Genomic DNA, 18,035 nt, shown 5'->3' with positions numbered 1-18,035 from the left:
CGAAGCTCCAACCTGGACCCAATAATTTTCTTCTTTCGGTGGAACGGTGAACCGCTGACAAACAGGAAGCCCGATAGAACCTTTGAAAAATCCGGCTGGTCTATCAGACCCAAATCGACGCCGGTCCGCTCAACGTTTTGGGAGTCTACAGGTCAACCACAGACCCTGATACATCCGCTTCTATATGATAGATCCAACAGATAGATAGATATTCTTTTATTCGAAGGAGGGTTATGATGTTCATATGGAGTGTAGATATAGTGTCCATCATCAGCCGCTGATCGTGAGCAGAGAGTTTGTTGTAGCTTCGTTGTCGGCGATAGATGGATAGATAGGTTTCTCGCCCATCAATCGGATTGGGTCTTCGTCGTTCCTCCGCCTGATGAGCATGGCAGCCTCGCTCTTCCGTGGGGCCAGCTCGAGATAGTTGTCACGCGTCACGCATTCATTTTGCTATTCGATCCAGCGCTCCTTGTGTAATTTCTCCAAGCTCTGTCATATTCTTTGCTGCACCTAGGAGCGCGAGGTCATCGACGTAGGCGACGCTCTGGGCTCCTTCCGGAGATGGTATACGGAGGACATCGTCATATGCTACGTTCCAGAGGGTTGGCCCGAGGACCGAGCCCTGAGGTACTCACGCTGTCATGTCGTGTGTCCGTCCGACCTCGTCAGCGATGCGCCTGTCCTTGAGGTATGAAGACAGGAGGCTATCCGCGATTATCTCCCATTCTACGGAGTTGAAGGTGTTTTTCTCATTAAGGAGAACTATCACTGCTCTGGATCCCCGATGCCATGGCTTCTGTATTCTGTATCTCCGGGTCGGCGATTCTGTATACGCTCCCGAGCGCCTTGAGCGTGGATCTTCGTGATCGAAATCCGTCTTGATTCTCGGGAATTTCTCCCTCCGTCCTCTAGCCCTTCATGTAGTCTTTGGTTCAGAACTTTTTCAACGGCTCTCGCTACGGTGTCAACTAAGCATATCGGTCGGTAGGCATCTGTCCTCCCCGGTTTTGGGATGAGAATCAATTTGGCCGTATCTCATCTCTCGGGGAAGACTCCTTGAAGATATGATCCACCATTTTCGCGAAGATTTCGGGCAAAATTATCATCAGCATTTTGACCGCATCAGGTTGGACTCCATCAATCCCCGATCCCCGCTGCTTTTCCCGCCGCGAGTTTGTGAGCTGCGGCAATCACTTCGTCGATTCTTATCTCTGGGATTTCCTCCGGATCTATGTGATGTTCGATTCTTTCGAATGGCATCCCTCTGAGGAAGAGCTCCTCGATGGCTTTTTCTACTTCTTCCGTCAGGAACTTGAGTCGTCGCTCCCCCATCGCATAATTCTCCCCATTTCTGCCGTTTGCTTATGAGGATTTCTTTCCGATATCTATCTCGGGCATCTCTATAAGGTTTTCTAAGGTTTTAGACTCTGGTAGGGTTCTGCCGTATCTGCTTCCTCGAACGAACGAAAAGTCTCTTTGCTCGGTTGCATTGCTTCTACATATGTCTCCTCCTACGTTTCCTCCTCCGGGTGCTGGGTGGACGCGGGGCAGCGAGTAGTGTCATTATGGAGTTTTCGTCTACGATCTTCTTGCTCTGCTTCTAAGCATCCGGTATCAATTTTCGAGAGGAATTTCGATCGATTGATATCCTTCTCTCGCCATCTCCTTATGTATATTCGCTGTTCCTCTCTTGCGTTTCTCACAGTGCGAGAATGAATATCTATGATGATATGAATGAATATCTATGGCTTGATGATCGCTAATCATCTCCGTGTGCTCCTTGACGCTCCGCTGTTCACGGACTGACTGACTGACTGACCGACTGACTGACATTACGCTTCCATTATTATAGGCGGTGATTTCCAGCCGCAATCATTGAGCCAAGAGATATCTGTGCCTCAGTCGGCCCAGATCACGACAGGGTTTCCGCCGAGGGTTAATGTGAGGCTAGTCGCCGGCCTCCCTGCAGCTCTTGCAAACTGGGAAGGTGGAGACGGAAACACCGTGCAGTTCTGGCAGTGGGATCGAGATCTCGGGCATGTCCGTCATCAAGGCGCCGGCCGAGACGCCCGACTTCGTCGAATTGATTTCTTCGGTGGATTTTTCGGGCGGATGACGAGTTGCCAAAAAAGCCATGCCGCCGAGGAAACAGCGATTTGGAACATTTTTTTAGTGAACGCTATACAAACTTCATCACATTCTGAGACCGAAATGTGAACGGCGACGAGAGGGCTCCGACTCGCGCCCGACCATTGAGACGAGGGTCGTGTCATGGCCTGCAGATTGAGGGGAGAGCCAATCGATGGGAGGGCTGAGCGAACCTGGAAATGACGGTGCTATCCGCTCATCGCGGAATGTCCCACATCTCAGAACTCGATCTGTCACCGATTCTCCAGGAGTAACGGGCGTGGGTCTCAGCTTCACCCTAGCCCTGTCCCATGCGATAGCTCTCAGGATCGGTTAGCATTCCGAACTGAGGGATTATCCAGGACGAATGATTCCGGGAATGCTTCGAGGCACTACGCGGCTGTGCGACCGCGATTTCACAGCTCCTTGCTCAGAGCCATTGCACTGCCTCAGCCAACTGAGCATCGGTTTGAGTAATGAGAGATTTTTCAACTCATTTATTAATTTCTCACTGTGTCGTTGTGGTCAGAAATTCTTACTGGGAATTATTAACGCAGCAGCGGAGCCTGCGAGGCCTCTAGAGTCGGACGTCCATAACTGCTTCGATTATTTTGAGGCTGCTGAAATCAGCACCATTCCGCGTATCACAGATTTCATAGAACACTTTTCAAAGCTTCCGTTTCTACATTGTAAGCGATGACCGAGATCTCAATGAGGTCCTCTGCCGTCGGTCCTAATCTTTGGATCAATTCTTTCCAACACAGCACCAAGCAGTGCGCGTCAAGAGCCGCGTATTCCAGGGAAGAACGAGCCAGAGGTCTCTTCTCCCAATTCGTCATTGAAAGCTTCTTAGACTTGTTCAGGGGTCTACCCAGAAGAATGTTGCAGAGACGCGACAGGCCGCGCACGACGGGGAAAACGTAGCCGTCTCTCTGATACATGCACTCTGGTCTCAGCTTCTCCATCGCGCGCATCACGACACCCATATCGGTAACCGACGACATGCTCAAGGGTCCCATGAAGTCTTCCAGTAGTTTCGAATCATCTCTGCAAGAATCATTTTCTTACAAAAAGACTCTAAGAATACAGCTCTAGAAATCCAGAGGCAAACGGAAGAATACCTCGTGTCAAACCCGAGTTTGAGTTTGTTGGGATCAGTGAAAATGGATTTGAGTAGCGTCCAATCCCCAAATGTCAGGATCTTGTGCAACGCCATCACGTCGAAGAGGAAGACCTGCAAGAGTCAATTTTGAATATTATGGCAAGGGAAAGGGTCTACCCCAGAGAATTGGAGCTTAGAGTGGAATTTCACCCTCAAGCTTGCACGAACCTTGTCCTCCGATGCAACTTGAAGGAGTGCCATCCTGATAGGACCTTTGTTTGGTTTCCATTCCGAATCAAAACCGAGGATGCTGCATTCATTCAAATATTCTACGGCATCTAGATAGCTATCCACTGTATCAACGAAGTGAACCTTGGCGAATACATGAAATTCCATTGGATCATGAGCATCATTGAGAGTTGGAGCTCTTCGGTGCAGAGAAACGGTCGTCAGAGAAACTTGAATAAGATACTCACGGAGCTCCATGGCACGCTTAATGTCAAAAACTGGCCAGGACTCGGCTCCCTCAATAGTTCCTGGATCAGGGCTGATAAATTCTGGGGTCGCACCCTACGATCCAGCTCGATGTAAGCGTGAAAAACAATGAAAGCTTCCATGACAACCGCATGTTTCGCTACCACAGACAGGGGTCCGAGCTCAGGAATTTCGCACGAATCGTCTGGCATCTGCAATCGGGAAGAATTTCGAAGGAGCGCTATGACGAAGAAAGGGTTGGACGCCTGCGGCGATAGACGGGGATTCGATAGTTGTATATCACTCTCGAAGAGAACAAAGGAGTCAGAGACGACTGAGACTATAAATTCTTCGCGGCGATTTCCGACGAAATCCGCCCCTGTAGTATCGCCATCACCGGTAATTAGCCGGGGAATCGAGCTGGATCAAGGAAAACCAGAGGTCTACAGGAATAGTGCAGCCCTTGTGATGACCGGGTCGTATTTCGACGCGGATGTTCTGAGAGGCTCTCCCGTCTTCTCTCCAATCCCAAAAAATATCCATCTGTTCTTCGGTTTACGGACGTATCTGTCCATTCCTCAGTTTCCATACGCATGATCTCGTGAGCTATATAGTGATTTAGGCTTCACGGGGAAGCCGCATTCCCCGTTCTCACTCATCTATATTCATCGACAGTTTATCGGCTTCGGTGCGCAGCCCGCCTGTCTGTGCCCGCTGGTAGTGTTCTAGAAATCCAGCAGGTGTATGAAGATTAGAAACATGCCGTTCGCCGGAATAACAGCGGCATATATGGATGATGGCGACGTTTGACGTCTCAACCGCCGTTGGTCTTCTTCCCGCGAGCGTCCCTGAGTTACGCACATGGTGCGGAACTTCGTGACCGGAGCAGAGGACCTGCGCTCTGCACTGGCGCGATGGGGCGCGATAGCTCGTGACGGAACGAATTCACAGCTTTGGACCCTACCCAGGCAATGATCCGTTTGGAATTCGGGCAGCAGATGACCGTGATCCATCTGCGGTTTTCCCTCAGCGGGTGGACTCTATGGGGAATCGCTGATAAGCGCACGTGGAGAGTCAGAGCCATTAGCATCGATTTTTTCCAGCGAAGCGCGGCCATTGCAAAGCCAAGTCCGGCCTCGAGGTGATATGCCTTCACGCGGGAGCCTCCTCTGTGCCTCCATCAGCCTAGACAGACTCAATCCTGAATCTCTTGGGTATGATTCACCGAAGCATTCTCTTGGAGCTCTGTTGAACGGGGTTTCAGAGATCTTCTCCCCGTACCGCGATTCGTTGGGAAAAAAATCTGATGTTGAACCATTCAGCTGAGGTCTCGAAATAATATACAGGATGGCGACATCCGCGTTAAGGCAATGCCCTTGGTTATAATAAGCTTCGCTAACCGAGTGAAGCTTTGTCTCTATGCCGAGTCACGCCTACACCCCGATCTTCCGACATGTCAGCGCCATTGCACACGTGACTCACCTGTTTGTCGAGAAGGTTATAGCAGATCTTCCGAAGGGCACGAAGTCCCTCACAAGGAGCACCCCGAGGCGCTGACAAGGAGGGATTTGTGAGCTCTATGGCTCGGAAAGCTTCACGTAGGTCAACGACGCCGTTGAGGAATACCCCGCAGAGGACATCCTTAATGAGCTGCTGCTTTTGTTGCATATTAAATCCAATCTGAATCGTGTGCGGAGAAGGATGGTGATTCAAAAAATTATTCTTCGGGAGAATGAACGCGGAGATGGCATCGAGACCTAGGGTTGCTCGTTGCACGACAGTGACTTTTACCTTGGTGATCATCGAATCGCCCAGTAAGCTGCCAAGAGCTGACCAATCACTGTAATGGAAGTGGGGCATCCTTCCGATTGCCCTCACATCGACGACGATCAGCTCGTTGGAAGTTGCGAAGATTATGTGGGAAACATACTTGATGGACCGCTTCCGTTTAACTTTAGCGTCCAAACCGATTATGAAATAACTGTCGGGAATGTAACGAGTGTGAGACCGTGGGATCTCCCGGAACTACAGAGCGCTACGTATGTCAGGAAAAGTTCACGGACGGCAAGTGGAGGACAAGTCGAGGGGTCTCACCGGAGGAGGATCTTCACTGCTTGATCCAAAGATCTCCGATCGTCGACGAGGGTCACTCTCTGCTTCGAGATGTCTTCGCTCACACAAGCTTTTTTTCTATAGCTCTCCATGATTTGGAAGTCCAAACTATATTCCTTGCGGAGGACCGTGAGTCGGAGCGGTCTCCCGGCGAGGAGAAAAGATCGGCAATCGCAGTTCTAGATAGATTCTTTTCGAATGAATGTAGGAAGTTAACCGAAATGGAGCGCTTATACCTGGAGGATCTCGGAGGGAATTATACTCACGAGCTCAAAATTGTCCGCGATCAGATCCGGAATAATAAAACATTTATCATGGTTGGATTCCTCTCCTTTCTCAATAGCTTCCGGTGAAAATTTGTAGTATCACCGTCCCGCTACAACGAGCAAACAGTGCACACGCCAATCGGGAAGAAGTTGCCGCCATCCATAGCAATCCTACGACAGGTCCGCTGCTCTTAATAACAAAACAGCGGCAGGTGAGCTGATGGATGATAGACCGATTTCTCTGGTGACTGGTGTAAGTGGCGACCGCTCCGCTGCTTAGCCCGCCTAGTGCTACGAGAGCAGACCGATTCGGAGGTGGTGGTGGTTGTTGTCGAGTATGAGAGGGTGTTCCATTTCCCTGCATCGGAGAGCCCGCTGACCGGGATGACGTCCAAGTAAGCCTCTCAGCCTCTGTTCTGTCAAGCGTGGGACACGGAATCAGTGCCGACGAATTTCTCAGCCTCCGGAGATCCTGTCATTCAAGAACTCACTGTGTAAGCAGCAGGCGTCGCGCGTCAGTGGGAATGTCATATACTAACGATAAGTATGTAAGTTATATTGCTCTTACTACTCACGAATCACGATGATGCCGGCGGCGCTGACAATGATGTTGATGATTCTTAATGATTGATAAATTTGGAGGCTCTCTCCAAGGCGCCCATCGTTTTTTCCCAAGCACGGAAACTTACCGAGCTCTATTCCAGTTGTATCATTCTTCATCTCCGGAGTTCGGCTTCCCTCGCCTCCGGCGGTGCAGTGGGTCGCGGACTCCAGCTGTTCATACTACAATGATCACAGATCACAAATAACGAGGCGACGATGCCGAGCTGGTGCACTCATTACGGACCTGGCTGCCCTCCAAGAAGGGTCATCGTACGTATATTGCGGGAGGTTTCTGGTTTGGATCCGGCGCTCCCCACAGAAGAGGCTACTCTCAGGCTCGGATTTCGTTCGGGCTTTCCTGTGGGAGACCCGTACAAACTCCAGTGCGAATTCTTCAGAACACACCCCAGGCCATGCCCGACCGGACTCCGGTCACCTACCATTCGCGCCGCGGGCCCCCGGAGCTCCTCGAGGAAGGGTTGGGGTGAGCCCGCGCGGGGGGAGTCACTCAATGTTTCATGTGCTGCTGCGTGTTTCAGGACCGCATCAGGATCCACAAACATGCTGCTCGTGATCTCCATCACAATCTTTTTCAGAGAACGACCCGAACGCGCGGGCTCACCTCACGCATCCTGCGGTACCTCGACCCAAGCGCCGCGGCGCTGGATGCGAACACGGTCAATACCGCCTAGATCAGCTCGCTCGAGAAGTCATCAACTCCATCACCGACGATCAACTCCGGAGCCTTGTCGGAAATTCATTTATAATAGGAATAAGTCACTTTTTGTCTTTCACGCATACGGTTCCCCTCCTCTGGGTGGGAGGTCCTCTCAATCAACCGTACTTTTCCTCGAACCCCGAATCCCTCGTCCGCCAGTATGCGTAGAACTGTATTATTCAGCGCGAAAAACGGCGAAAAGTCAAAAGCTTCCCAGCCTCCTTGCATATTCAGGTACATGGAGATGAATGTTTTCAGATCTCGGATTGACCCCTCGGCTAGACCATTCGATTGGGAATGTTAGGGGCTACCGAGTTGAAGTTCGAGGACTTCCTCATTAGCCCGATCCTGCAAGTACGGACTCTCGAATTAGCGTGATCGGAGACTATGATTCGAGTGTCAGCTAAACTATGATCCGACGTGCTCGAGAAGAAAAGGTGGATGTGGTGGAGGTGGCGAACGCAGTAATCATGTAGAAATGGTTTAGGCGGAGAGTAGAGCAGCGGAGCCAGCGCGATCCTTTCCAGTTAGACGAATTTTTCTGCCTCCTCTGCTGAAGTAGGCAAGTCTGTGCCCGCGAGCTCTAGAAGCTTCGTTCGGTCAACTTCACGGATGTAGCTGAGGATTCAGCCAGATTGTTGCATGTAGAATTCGTCTTGTTTCGCTTTGGTATGAGACCTGTGCATGGGAAGACGAGGTGTCTCGTTGGGGTTTCCTCCGACTCGCGGAATGGCGAGCTGTCTGTGCCATGCCAGTAACGCAGGAGGCTTGCCTGTGAGCAGACCAAGCGGAGACTCTCCATCCTTCCTTATAATTATCTGCTACATATATCGAGGTGAATCTTCTTTCTTCCGAAACACATTACTTCAAATTCGAAGAGCCCTGTGCGCACGCTGGAGATGGAATCCCGGACCGACGGGACTTCTGGCGTCGATATCCATGATTGCGTTCAGGAATGGATCCTGCGATTGTGCAGGAACTTGCGTCGATTATGGGCTGGTCTCCTTCAGAATGATTAGTGGGAATCTCCAGGGAACCGACTTCCCGCCCTCATTCTTCCGGATTCTCCCGCGGTTTTGGGAAAGTTGCTTCCGAGGGAATTGGCTGGAAATAATTGTAGGGCGACCGTCAGCCGGGAACACAGCCTCAAGACGGATACCCGGGCAGTAATCCGTCCAGACGGCCCTTCGCTACGGTCCGAACTCGCAGTTGCTACCGGGGTACGCCTGCTGAGCGAGGCTGAGCGCGAGCGGCTCGGCGAGTCCCATTTCAAGCTTCGGGGAGTTGATCGAGGAGAGATCAACCGTAATTTCGCATAACTCGGGTTCCGTTGACAGAGCATAGCCTCAGTGTGTCAATCAAAGTCATTTTAACAGGAGAAGAGTCTTCGAGTGGAGATGGGTTATGCTCCTCACCGGTGCCGAATGCGTGGTTAGAATGTCATCTTCGAGCTATTCTACTTCAGCCGAGCTCGTAATTGATCGCGTTTCGCACGTTTAGGTGTTCCGGCTAGCCCTGAACTCTTGCATATGTATAGTGTATTCATGGCATCGTCATGTCATCAAAAAACACACCCGATCTGAGAGGATTTCCAGAGACGTTTGGGATTGAGCTCGTGGAGAGAGCTCGTATTTTACTGGCTCCTATGTTATAGTTGGTCGATGGAGCCCCACGTTTCGCTTATTTGTGGCTCCTGTCGTAACTTCCTAATCCTTTTCCATGGGGCGGTGTGACTATTGCCTCCCCGAATATTGCCAATACGGATGCGGCATTCGGCGATCTCTCGGAGATCATCGATAGCGTAGAGTGTGGGTGGGATTCCGCAGACTCCGAATTCACGCCCACAGAGAAAGATTGCTGGCATCTCGTTGGGCAACGTGACACTGGAATTCTTGAGTTTCCGCTGCTCGACTCGATTTATCGGGGAGCAGTCCACGCAACTCAATGCTGCCGAATCCGCATATTGGAAGCCTCGTCCAGCTTGCCGGGCCAACGATGTTGCGATATCCCCGCGTGGCCTCCGAGCCCGAGGAGGATTCATAGAGGAGTTTGTCGGCGATTATCTCACATCAGTGAAGATCACATCTACGCTCATCTGTTGTCGGCGTCTCTCAATACGTCTAGCCTTCCATGGGCCATGTTTGTTGAATCAAGCGTTGCCCGACGGCCAGATAGACTTGTTATGTAGATTGCCGGGCTTTGAAACTCGCAGCGCTTTTATTTCGTTCGCTTGTGCCCCGCGCCCCAATGCGCGCACAATGGTTCTCCCGCCATCCCCAGGAGCAGGATTCCAGATCGACCATTACCGTCTGATCTCCTCGATAGATTTTCTCCGGTGCAAGGTACATATATTTGGGGCGAGGCGTTTGAAAGTCTTCACCGTACGTGAGAGCGTCCTGGGAATGGATATCGCTCCGAAACGGTGGATATCGGCGTAGTTTCATCGTCTCCCGCGATTGTTAATCAGCTTCGAAAATCCTATTCAGACTGCCTGCAATGATTAGCGGACAAACGCCTCTTCTCAATAACACCCCTTATAGATGGCGGCTAATCTCCAATCTATTTCTTCAGATATCGCCGATTAGTCGTTCTCGATAGACGGCGGTGATCCACTGCATCCCGCTGAGGGACTCTGTGTTGAACAGCGCTCATTGTTGAGTCAACACTCGCTCTGGCGACATGCGGTTCCACGTTAGTTTATTGGTGTCAATATGTGTGCTGCGCGCGTCCGCCGACGAGATCCATCTGCAGCCCGAGCAGATACACTTGTCTCTAGGTTCTGACCCGTCCCAGATGGTTGTTACGTGGTTGACAGTCGATGAAACCGCAACTCCGAGAGTTCGATTCGGAGCGGCGGGCAGTGGACCCCCCAAATTCGATCGCGAAGAAACAGGCTACTCCACATTGTATGTTGATGGCGGCACGGAGCAGAGGAAGATGTACATTCACAGAGCTTTCATGACAAGTCTTGCGCCTGGTGAGACTTATTACTATCACGTTGGGAGCACTGATGGTTGGAGCTCGATGTTCTGGTTCAAAGCTCAACGCAATGACAGCGCCTTCGCACCAACTCTGGCAGTCTATGGGGATCTCGGTAGGTTACCATTCTTGTGCGCATCTTATCTTCAGAGATTCGGTGTGGGAGCTGAGACCCGTCGAAGCCCCTCATAATAATCTTCAGCGATTCATGTTCTACAGGTAACGTCAATGGTCACTCGATCCCATTCCTCCAGGAGGAAACTCAGAGAGGAGTGATAGACGCCATTCTTCATGTCGGGGACCTCGCCTACGACATGAATTCCGACAATGCTCGCGTCGGCGATGAATTCATGCGACAGATTGAACCGATAGCTGCATATGTCCCGTATCAGACGTGTCCTGGAAATCATGAGAACGCTTATAACTTCTCCAACTACGATTACCGCTTCAGTATGGTGCAGTCGAACGGGGAAATCAATAATCACTACTACAGGTGGAGACATTTTTCAAAGTCAGATTGATATCGAAACACCGTAGCTCCAAACATCATTCTAATCCATTTTGCTCGACATGGGCCAGATCTGTTGGACTGTTGACATTGATGCATAGAGAGAACGCTTCATATTCAACGCCTGATCTGCCGGCTCTGCCGACCTATGCTTATTGCTGCTTCCGACCTTTCTTGGAACATGCCGAGAAACCACTACGAGTTTTGATCTCCGTTTTCGATCCGACTGGATCTTTGAGACCTGACTGAGCGAGAGGGTGCAGAAACCGACGGAGTATCCCTCGTGTTTCGACATCGGACCGGTTTTCCTCTCGATTTTCTTGGACAGGCTCGTAGTCGATGGAAGTAAAGCCTCGATTTCCGCCGATGAGGGACTATCCGCTTCCCCTAGGCCCCATGTTGAAAGAAGAAACTTCGTTCCCGTGGACAACAATTTGAAAGTAATATCCCCGATGGGTCGCTCATATGCGGTACATCATGGTGATTCATCCCATGGAAGCTAAGAGATTTCGTTGATGCAACAGCGATACCTTCAAATCCAGTCCTCAAGTTTCGACATATTCCCCTCAGCTTCAACTACGGGCCCGCTCATATCATCAGTTACTCGACCGAGTTCTACTTCTTCATTTGGTTCGGATGGCATCAGATTAAGTACCAGTACGAATGGCTGGAACGAGACCTCATCGAAGCAACTAAACCGGAGAACCGAGCGAAACATCCCTGGATTATTGTGATGGGACACAGACCAATGTACTGTTCGAATGATGACGACGACGACTGCCGCTTCAAGGAGAGCATCGTCCGGAGGGGAATACCCATCATGCACGCATATGGTGAGTTCTGTTTCTCGCATGATCTCAAGCTCCTGAAAAAAGTCCATGCGATGCAGATCGCTGCCTCTAATGTCACTGATCACGGATTCCGAATTTCCCGCATTCACTCCAATCATGGATATCATTCTTCCGGCTACAAAAAGTATCGCTTAGTCTCGGACCTCGGCTCCGAGCCTTCTCTATCTAATCACCTCCCGATACTCGTCCAGGGCTCGAGGATTTATTTTACAAATATGGAGTCGACTTGGAATTCTCCGCTCATGAACACTCTTACGAAAGGCTGTGGCCGATATATGACCGCAAGGTTTACAACGGATCCCTCTCAGCCCCGTACACGAACCCGAAAGCGCCAGTGCATATCATAACAGGTAGGGAGCGTGACGAGGGTAGAGTTTGCATGAGACGAGGAGAGCTCAGGAAAGTTACGATGATTCTCCTTCCTTTCAAGGATCGGCTGGTTGTCAAGAATACGTCGATCCATTCGTGAAGAATCCTGCCGATTGGAGCGCATTTCGTATTTCCGACTACGGCTACACGAGGATGACCCTCCACAATGCAACGCATATTTCGCTCGAACAGATGTCTGCGATCAAAGAGGGCCAGATTGTTGATCGGATATCGATAATTAAGGATCATCACGGCCCCTACTCGCCCTGAGAGCATACAATGCCAGTCGAATCGGCAACCCGTCTTGACGCGAAGATCTCAGGCGCCTATTCTCCAGAACTGAGCGGATATTGTGCGACTTTAAAATCTATGCTTCCGATCAAGCACCAAACGAATTTTCAAACTTCCGGGTGTTCGCGCTCTTCCATCTGATCACTGTGATGATCGAGAACTTTCAATTCAGTCGAGGATGAGAGGACGCAGAGCAGAGCTTAGGGCAGCTCTACATCCACCGCCCCCCGCTGATTGCACCCCCTAGGGGTGGCCAAAAAATGGTCCGCGGACCAGTGGTGGCTCTCGGCCGTAATTTCGGTGGTCCGCGGAGCACCCTAAGCGGTTCTCAGAAAAGGAGCCAATGATATCCAGTCGCGGCCCATGACTTCCGCAGCGGAAACTCCAATAGCTAGTGCTCAGTAATTAGACGGCCGAACGTGCCGCATGAGGTTCAATAGAGACGAGGCGGCATTCTCGATGAGCTCGTTCTCATTTCCGATCCAAATACCTATGAACTAAGGCTTGGGGGTCCGCAGGTTCCGTCGCCACGGTCTCAGTGGTCCGCAAGAACAGGAAAGTTGGCCAACCCTGCAGGTCACCCATCTCCGCATTTTCTCAGGAGCCGGGGAATGAGGGAGTCGAGATCACTCCTATGGTCATAGTTTTTATTATAATTATGAGTGGTCCTCGCTCAGGTTCACACGTTGCCGTTGCACACACAAGCGCCCCTCCTTCCTGAGGCGATCAAGCCTCGAGATCGTCGATGGAAATTGAATTTCGTCCGCGATTTTCATTTCCAGATTCATGTTGTCATTCACAGATATTTTCATCACGCCAGCTTGATGATGGGGTGTGAACATGGGGCTCGATGACCTTGGCTCGGTGAGAGAAGTTTGAAATGAATGATCGATCCACAGATGTTTGACTGAGTGAGAGACTTTGGCTGAGGACGACTGACGGTTGTTGGGAATCGACCTCTTTTGATTAGTATTGCTTGCATGCCCTTGACATCATCGCCCCGGTGAACTCAAGGCGACTGCAGCAAGGCGATGCCTGTATGTTGATTAGTCCCTCCTCTCCCCCATTGGGCAGCCGATCAGTCACCAATTAACTGTACCAGCCTTCAAAGGACCCATCATCTTTCTCGCTTATACGAGTCTAGGCATACCGACTGGCATGTAGCTGCCTCGGAATGGAAATAGATAGATACCCCGCGATCTCGTTTCCTGGTTGAAACCCTCACCGATTCCCTGCCTCCGAAGTCCCCAGAGCTAACTGCCCCACCGGAAAATCATCTGCACCACACTTCGTTCACTTTCGACTGAGTGAGATGAAACTGCAATCGAAGGCGATGGTGCGGGGCCCCAATAGAATCCTCAACAACGGTATCGTCTGGGGTCTCCCCACAACGGCGACTTATTCCGGGGCCTCGAATCCTTTCGGAAGGGCTCGGAGAGTCCCGACGGGGGTGCCTGCGCTCTCAATGGCTCCAAATCATAAAACACATACGTATCTTTCCTTCTGAGCTCGGCCGGTCGGCTTTTAAATTTTATCTCTAGGTGCTTCAAAGTTAGAACACCCTGATTTCACATCCGACTCTATGAGTCTGTCCGTGACAGAGCTTGAGCATCGCTCGCCCATGGACTTGATAGAGGACATTATCATCCGTCAGCCTCGAGGGCGTTGCGGATCTCGTGCTCATGTCCCGAGCCTACCTGGCCTGATGACCGTACTGTCTATTCGAGACGGAAGACACTACGGCACTTGAAAACATCACAAGGCTCAAGCTATGGGATAAGTTTCCCGAAGAGTCTCCGAGCTGCCTCAGATACCAGCTCTATGTTCGCTCAAAGTCCCAGGCCTGCACATATCTCTTTCGCAACGCCTTGTCATGGTGGATCACGGTGACTTAGCCCTTGGACAGGCTCCGGCGAATTATCTCCTCTGTTGTTTCTTGAGAGCCGACATACGCGCACAGATCTGTGCTGAGAGAGAAGCGTACAGGGATGCTCTCACTGTTATACGACCTTGAATGGAGGTGCTTTGGGAATAGAATGAATGAGAGCGAATTTCTATTTTGATGGCGGGTGCAATCGACTTCCTCGGCTACCCGTTGATCCGGCAGCATTCTCAGATACGCATGTCTTGCCAAGTATACTTGTCGACCCCAAGGAACATCATGTCAGCCGACGACGATATATCGCACAGATCCTCGCGACGAAGAACGCCGAGAGGCAGGGGAGCGCTTCGTTCGGCTCTGATTGATTCGCGGAGGAATAGATCAGGAGCACCCGATGACTCCATGACTCTGCCCCTTACGCTACGAGAAATCGATCTCCCCGCGTGGAAGCAGACGGCCCAGGAGCGGGTCGGAGTCCGGCAGAACAGACGAATGCGGGATGGATGAGCCTGCTACAGAGACAATTCACCGATGCGGGGATCGAGGAATGAACAGGCGTGCCTATCGAAATGGAGAGGGTATATACACGAGGTCCACGTATCACGACGGACAGGAATAGAAAGGTTCCGATGGGCTCGGGCATGCTTGGGCAGCATTCCTGCGGTGCGCTGCTGATCCTTCCACCCAGGACAGGCAGAGCCCTCCCCATTAGAACAGCCGGTCCATCAACCCATCCAATCCTGAGACTATTCCATACCAGTCACCTGCAGCTCTGAATGAAAAGTCACCGGGTCAAAAAGACGAGCAGCAGATTATTTATTAATCGCAGATCTATCCGAGGGCATCCCTGAGACTTTTCGTCAACTTCTCTGAAATTTTATCAGCCCTTTTGCGCAGTTTCTTTACTCGTTTGAAGGAATCCTTCATACCACGGTTCTGCCGAAGATTTTTGTATGACTCGTCCCGAATCGGTTCGTTGTAACCGTCATCAACCCTGGAGTTTTTCTGTCTCCCCTGCTTCTCTCTAATTCTCACCTCCCCTGTAAGATGAGCGGCAGGGTCGTTTTTTTCAGCGACATCGATCGTATCCATCCTCTGCGACTCATGCTGGTCGCAGCCCAGGTCGTGCTCCGTGATGGCGTCCGCCAACAGCACCGAGCTCGATGGCATGATACGTGGCAAGCTCCTCATCAGTGATTCGTCAGTAGACTTGAAATCCATTTCGAACTCTTTAGCGAAAGTTGAGACTATGCTTGTAGAGATTCTCCACTTGGAATCTGAGGACGATTCTTCTGGAGGCACAGTGTAGTATTTGATTCGGCCCGAATTCCAATCGTTTATCAGGAGACGAGCCGCTTGGTCGGGATTGTAGATGCCGCCTCTACCGACAAAACCCCTTGCTCTCGCTAACAACGCCAGAAATTCTTGACCGTCCCGGAAATTTTCCGTCACCTTGTATTGAAGCATCAATTGCTCCTTGTTTGCCCGCTTCACTATCTCGAGAGCAGGGCTGACAGGATCTTCGAGGGCTTCGACCCGTCGGGCGTTTCGCAGGGTTGCGGCAACGCAATCTCTCTTATCGTAGATGACTCCAGGGGAATCTACAAGCTGGATATATTTGTCGAGAGTCACCTCCTGAGCCTGACGCGTCACACCTGGGGTTGCACCGGTCACGCATGCTTTGCTCCGTTTCAAACTATTAATTACGCTGCTCTTGCCGACGTTGGGATAACCCACAATGCCCACTTTGATGCTTGTCTTGATATCTCGATTGCGGCAATAATTACCCAGTATTTTCAGAAGATGCTGCGCGCCGAGGCATCGCTTGTTAGAAATCACATCGTCCTCATATAGTTTTTGGATATTGACTCCACGGTTCTGGGACAATCTGCTGTTCTGGGACTGAGTGGACGCTTTAAAAGGAACCGTCGGCAGCTCCAGTCGTAAATGACTTAGCCAGGCCTTAAGATTATCTGCAGGAATCAGATCACACTTATTTAACAAGAGCACCAATCTCTTCCCCGAATTCACCACGGCCGTCTCAATCTCCCTACAACGAGTTCCGATAGGGTCCCGAGCATCTAGGACCTGAACTACTACGTCCGACTTCTCGATAACCTTGTTCACCTCCTGCACGAAGCTATGGGCAGCGTGGTCCGCTTTCTCAGTCATCTCTGATGGGACATCAGCGGCGGACAACGCAGCGGCGTCTTCTCCCGAGTGGACCGCGAATTTTTCCTGCATGCGCTGAGCTCTGGCTTCCAAGCGCTGCAGCTTCTTCTGATCCAACATTTCGCTTTTTACCCGAATTGCTTCTTGAAGGACACGCTCCTTGAAGGGCGCTTTGTTTGGTACTCGCAAGTCCTTGTCAGGGTTCCTCGGCTTAATGGGGTTCTTCCGGGCTTCTTTTTTGAGTTTCCTCTGCCTCTCCTTCTGCTGCTTCTGATTTCGATACCGTTTCGCGCACGGTATCCGTTTACTCTTCTTCTGCTTGATCTTCATGCTACAGACAAGAGAAAGCTCTGTGTTAGCTCTGTGTTGGATCCTCCATCCTAATGGCGATCCCCATCCGTAGGACGTCCCTGAGGAGTGACCAGGAAGGATTCGATCGATTGGATATCCAGCTGTCCACGGAGGGAAGCCTTCTGCGGAATCATCAGCCGGCACCCGGCCCAAATAGTATAATTTCCTGTTTCATGCTCCATCCATTCATGCACAAGGAACCTCGCCCAAGCTTCACAGCTTTCGCGGGAGAAAGTCAGTCGGCTCTGGAGAGGTGCCATTTCCGATGGGTCTCGATTCGCGGGGCCAAGAATCTGAATTCTCCAAGCCTCTCGATATATGTCTCAGATCCGGAGCTCAAAGACGTGGAGAACATGACTTATCATTTGGGGAACCGCGCGAATGTTTCCTTTTTGTGAAAAGTTCTCGATCCGTAACTTCTCCCTCTTTGATACGGTTGCCCGGAGGACTTCGCTCATCTTCAGCTCACCTGTTCCGCCTACGATGACACCAAACCACCGATGCAATCGGCGTCGTGCGCTTCCAGATTGTTGTAAGAGCGTGGCCGTAAACACACGTGGTAATGGTATTTGTAGTAGTGGGGAACGCCGCTCGCAGAGGAGCAAGCAGTCTGCTTTCCGCCTGCTGCCTCTCTCTGTGTTTATAAATAAACATAGTCATCCTCCGTTGAGTGGGGCGGCGAGTTCGGCGCGAGCGTTCAAAATTGTGTGATATTGCTTGGTCGATAGAATTGTCCCTGGCATCTTGATCAAGAAGACGGTAAGCAGACAGGGAGATGCGTGAGCGCGACAGGGTGTCAGGAAACTTCGAACATTCACCTCTCGATTGAGCGAGGAAAAATTCTCAGGAAGGGGAAAATACTCGACCGAAATGCCTGATGCCTGACCATCGGCTCATTCAATTTATTCTCGCCTATCTTCAGATATCAAATGAGTCAATTGGTAGTCAAGTCAAATAGTCAAGCAGACTCAATCTGGTCACTGTACCTGGTTACACGCTACGATTTCGGTTCTCCAAGGATTCCCGGAAAGCAAGCGGTGTCGGTTGTCGTGGAACACATGTTCTCGTATGTAGCGAACGTTCGTTGACACAATATACAATGGGAGCGCATTTGAAGACGAGGAGGTCTTCGACGGGGATAGAAGCCGCGACGTTCTTCCTGCTACTTTAGCTCGCATGACATCAACGAAGCCCGCGATATGTTTTTCCTGAACATCCGTGGGGAGC

At 51.0% G+C, this 18,035-nt stretch overlaps 3 protein-coding genes across 3 annotated transcripts; 1 reads left to right on the top strand and 2 right to left on the bottom strand.

Moving 5' to 3' along the window:
• Positions 1-2,644: 2,644 nt before the first annotated feature.
• On the bottom strand, positions 2,645-6,323 carry LOC100901281 (uncharacterized). Its single transcript, XM_003737105.2, has 8 exons — positions 6,085-6,323; positions 5,801-5,997; positions 5,498-5,687; positions 5,189-5,386; positions 3,709-3,918; positions 3,461-3,604; positions 3,252-3,364; positions 2,645-3,177 (listed from the first exon to the last, which is right to left on the bottom strand). The coding sequence occupies exons 2-8, from the start codon at positions 5,908-5,910 to the stop codon at positions 2,784-2,786; spliced, it is 1,359 nt and encodes a 452-aa protein (XP_003737153.1). The 5' UTR covers positions 5,911-5,997; positions 6,085-6,323; the 3' UTR covers positions 2,645-2,783.
• Positions 6,324-9,980: 3,657 nt separating this feature from the next.
• LOC100901047 (acid phosphatase type 7) lies at positions 9,981-12,860 on the top strand. Its single transcript, XM_003737103.2, has 5 exons — positions 9,981-10,499; positions 10,604-10,877; positions 11,463-11,725; positions 11,935-12,093; positions 12,174-12,860. Exons 1-5 carry the CDS (start codon positions 10,085-10,087, stop codon positions 12,380-12,382), a joined length of 1,320 nt encoding a protein of 439 aa, XP_003737151.1. The 5' UTR covers positions 9,981-10,084; the 3' UTR covers positions 12,383-12,860.
• Positions 12,861-15,091: 2,231 nt separating this feature from the next.
• Positions 15,092-17,389, bottom strand: Ns1 (Nucleostemin 1). The gene is made up of 2 exons (XM_003737102.2): positions 17,278-17,389; positions 15,092-16,788 (listed from the first exon to the last, which is right to left on the bottom strand). The coding sequence occupies exon 2, from the start codon at positions 16,785-16,787 to the stop codon at positions 15,117-15,119; it is 1,671 nt and encodes a 556-aa protein (XP_003737150.1). The 5' UTR covers position 16,788; positions 17,278-17,389; the 3' UTR covers positions 15,092-15,116.
• Positions 17,390-18,035: the final 646 nt, after the last annotated feature.

This window comes from Galendromus occidentalis, unplaced genomic scaffold, assembly GCF_000255335.2.
Source record: "Galendromus occidentalis unplaced genomic scaffold, Mocc_1.1 scf7180000075391, whole genome shotgun sequence".
Taxonomy (NCBI): domain Eukaryota; kingdom Metazoa; phylum Arthropoda; class Arachnida; order Mesostigmata; family Phytoseiidae; genus Galendromus; species Galendromus occidentalis.
The sequence above is the reverse complement of the archived record's forward strand: the minus strand, read 5'-3'. Positions and strand labels throughout refer to the sequence as shown.

Coding starts and splice junctions, on each gene's coding strand:
- LOC100901281 (XM_003737105.2), bottom strand. CDS start 5,910: ATGGAGAGCTATAGAAAAAAAGCTTGTGTGAGCGAAGACATCTCGAAG. Junction 5,688..5,800: donor GCAGTGAAGATCCTCCTCCG/GTGAGACCCCTC, acceptor CATTCCCGACAG/TTATTTCATAATCGGTTTGG. Junction 3,365..3,460: donor AAGTTGCATCGGAGGACAAG/GTTCGTGCAAGC, acceptor TGACTCTTGCAG/GTCTTCCTCTTCGACGTGAT.
- LOC100901047 (XM_003737103.2), top strand. CDS start 10,085: ATGCGGTTCCACGTTAGTTTATTGGTGTCAATATGTGTGCTGCGCGCG. Junction 10,878..11,462: donor ATCAATAATCACTACTACAG/GTGGAGACATTT, acceptor TATTCCCCTCAG/CTTCAACTACGGGCCCGCTC. Junction 11,726..11,934: donor ACCCATCATGCACGCATATG/GTGAGTTCTGTT, acceptor ATACTCGTCCAG/GGCTCGAGGATTTATTTTAC.
- Ns1 (XM_003737102.2), bottom strand. CDS start 16,787: ATGAAGATCAAGCAGAAGAAGAGTAAACGGATACCGTGCGCGAAACGG.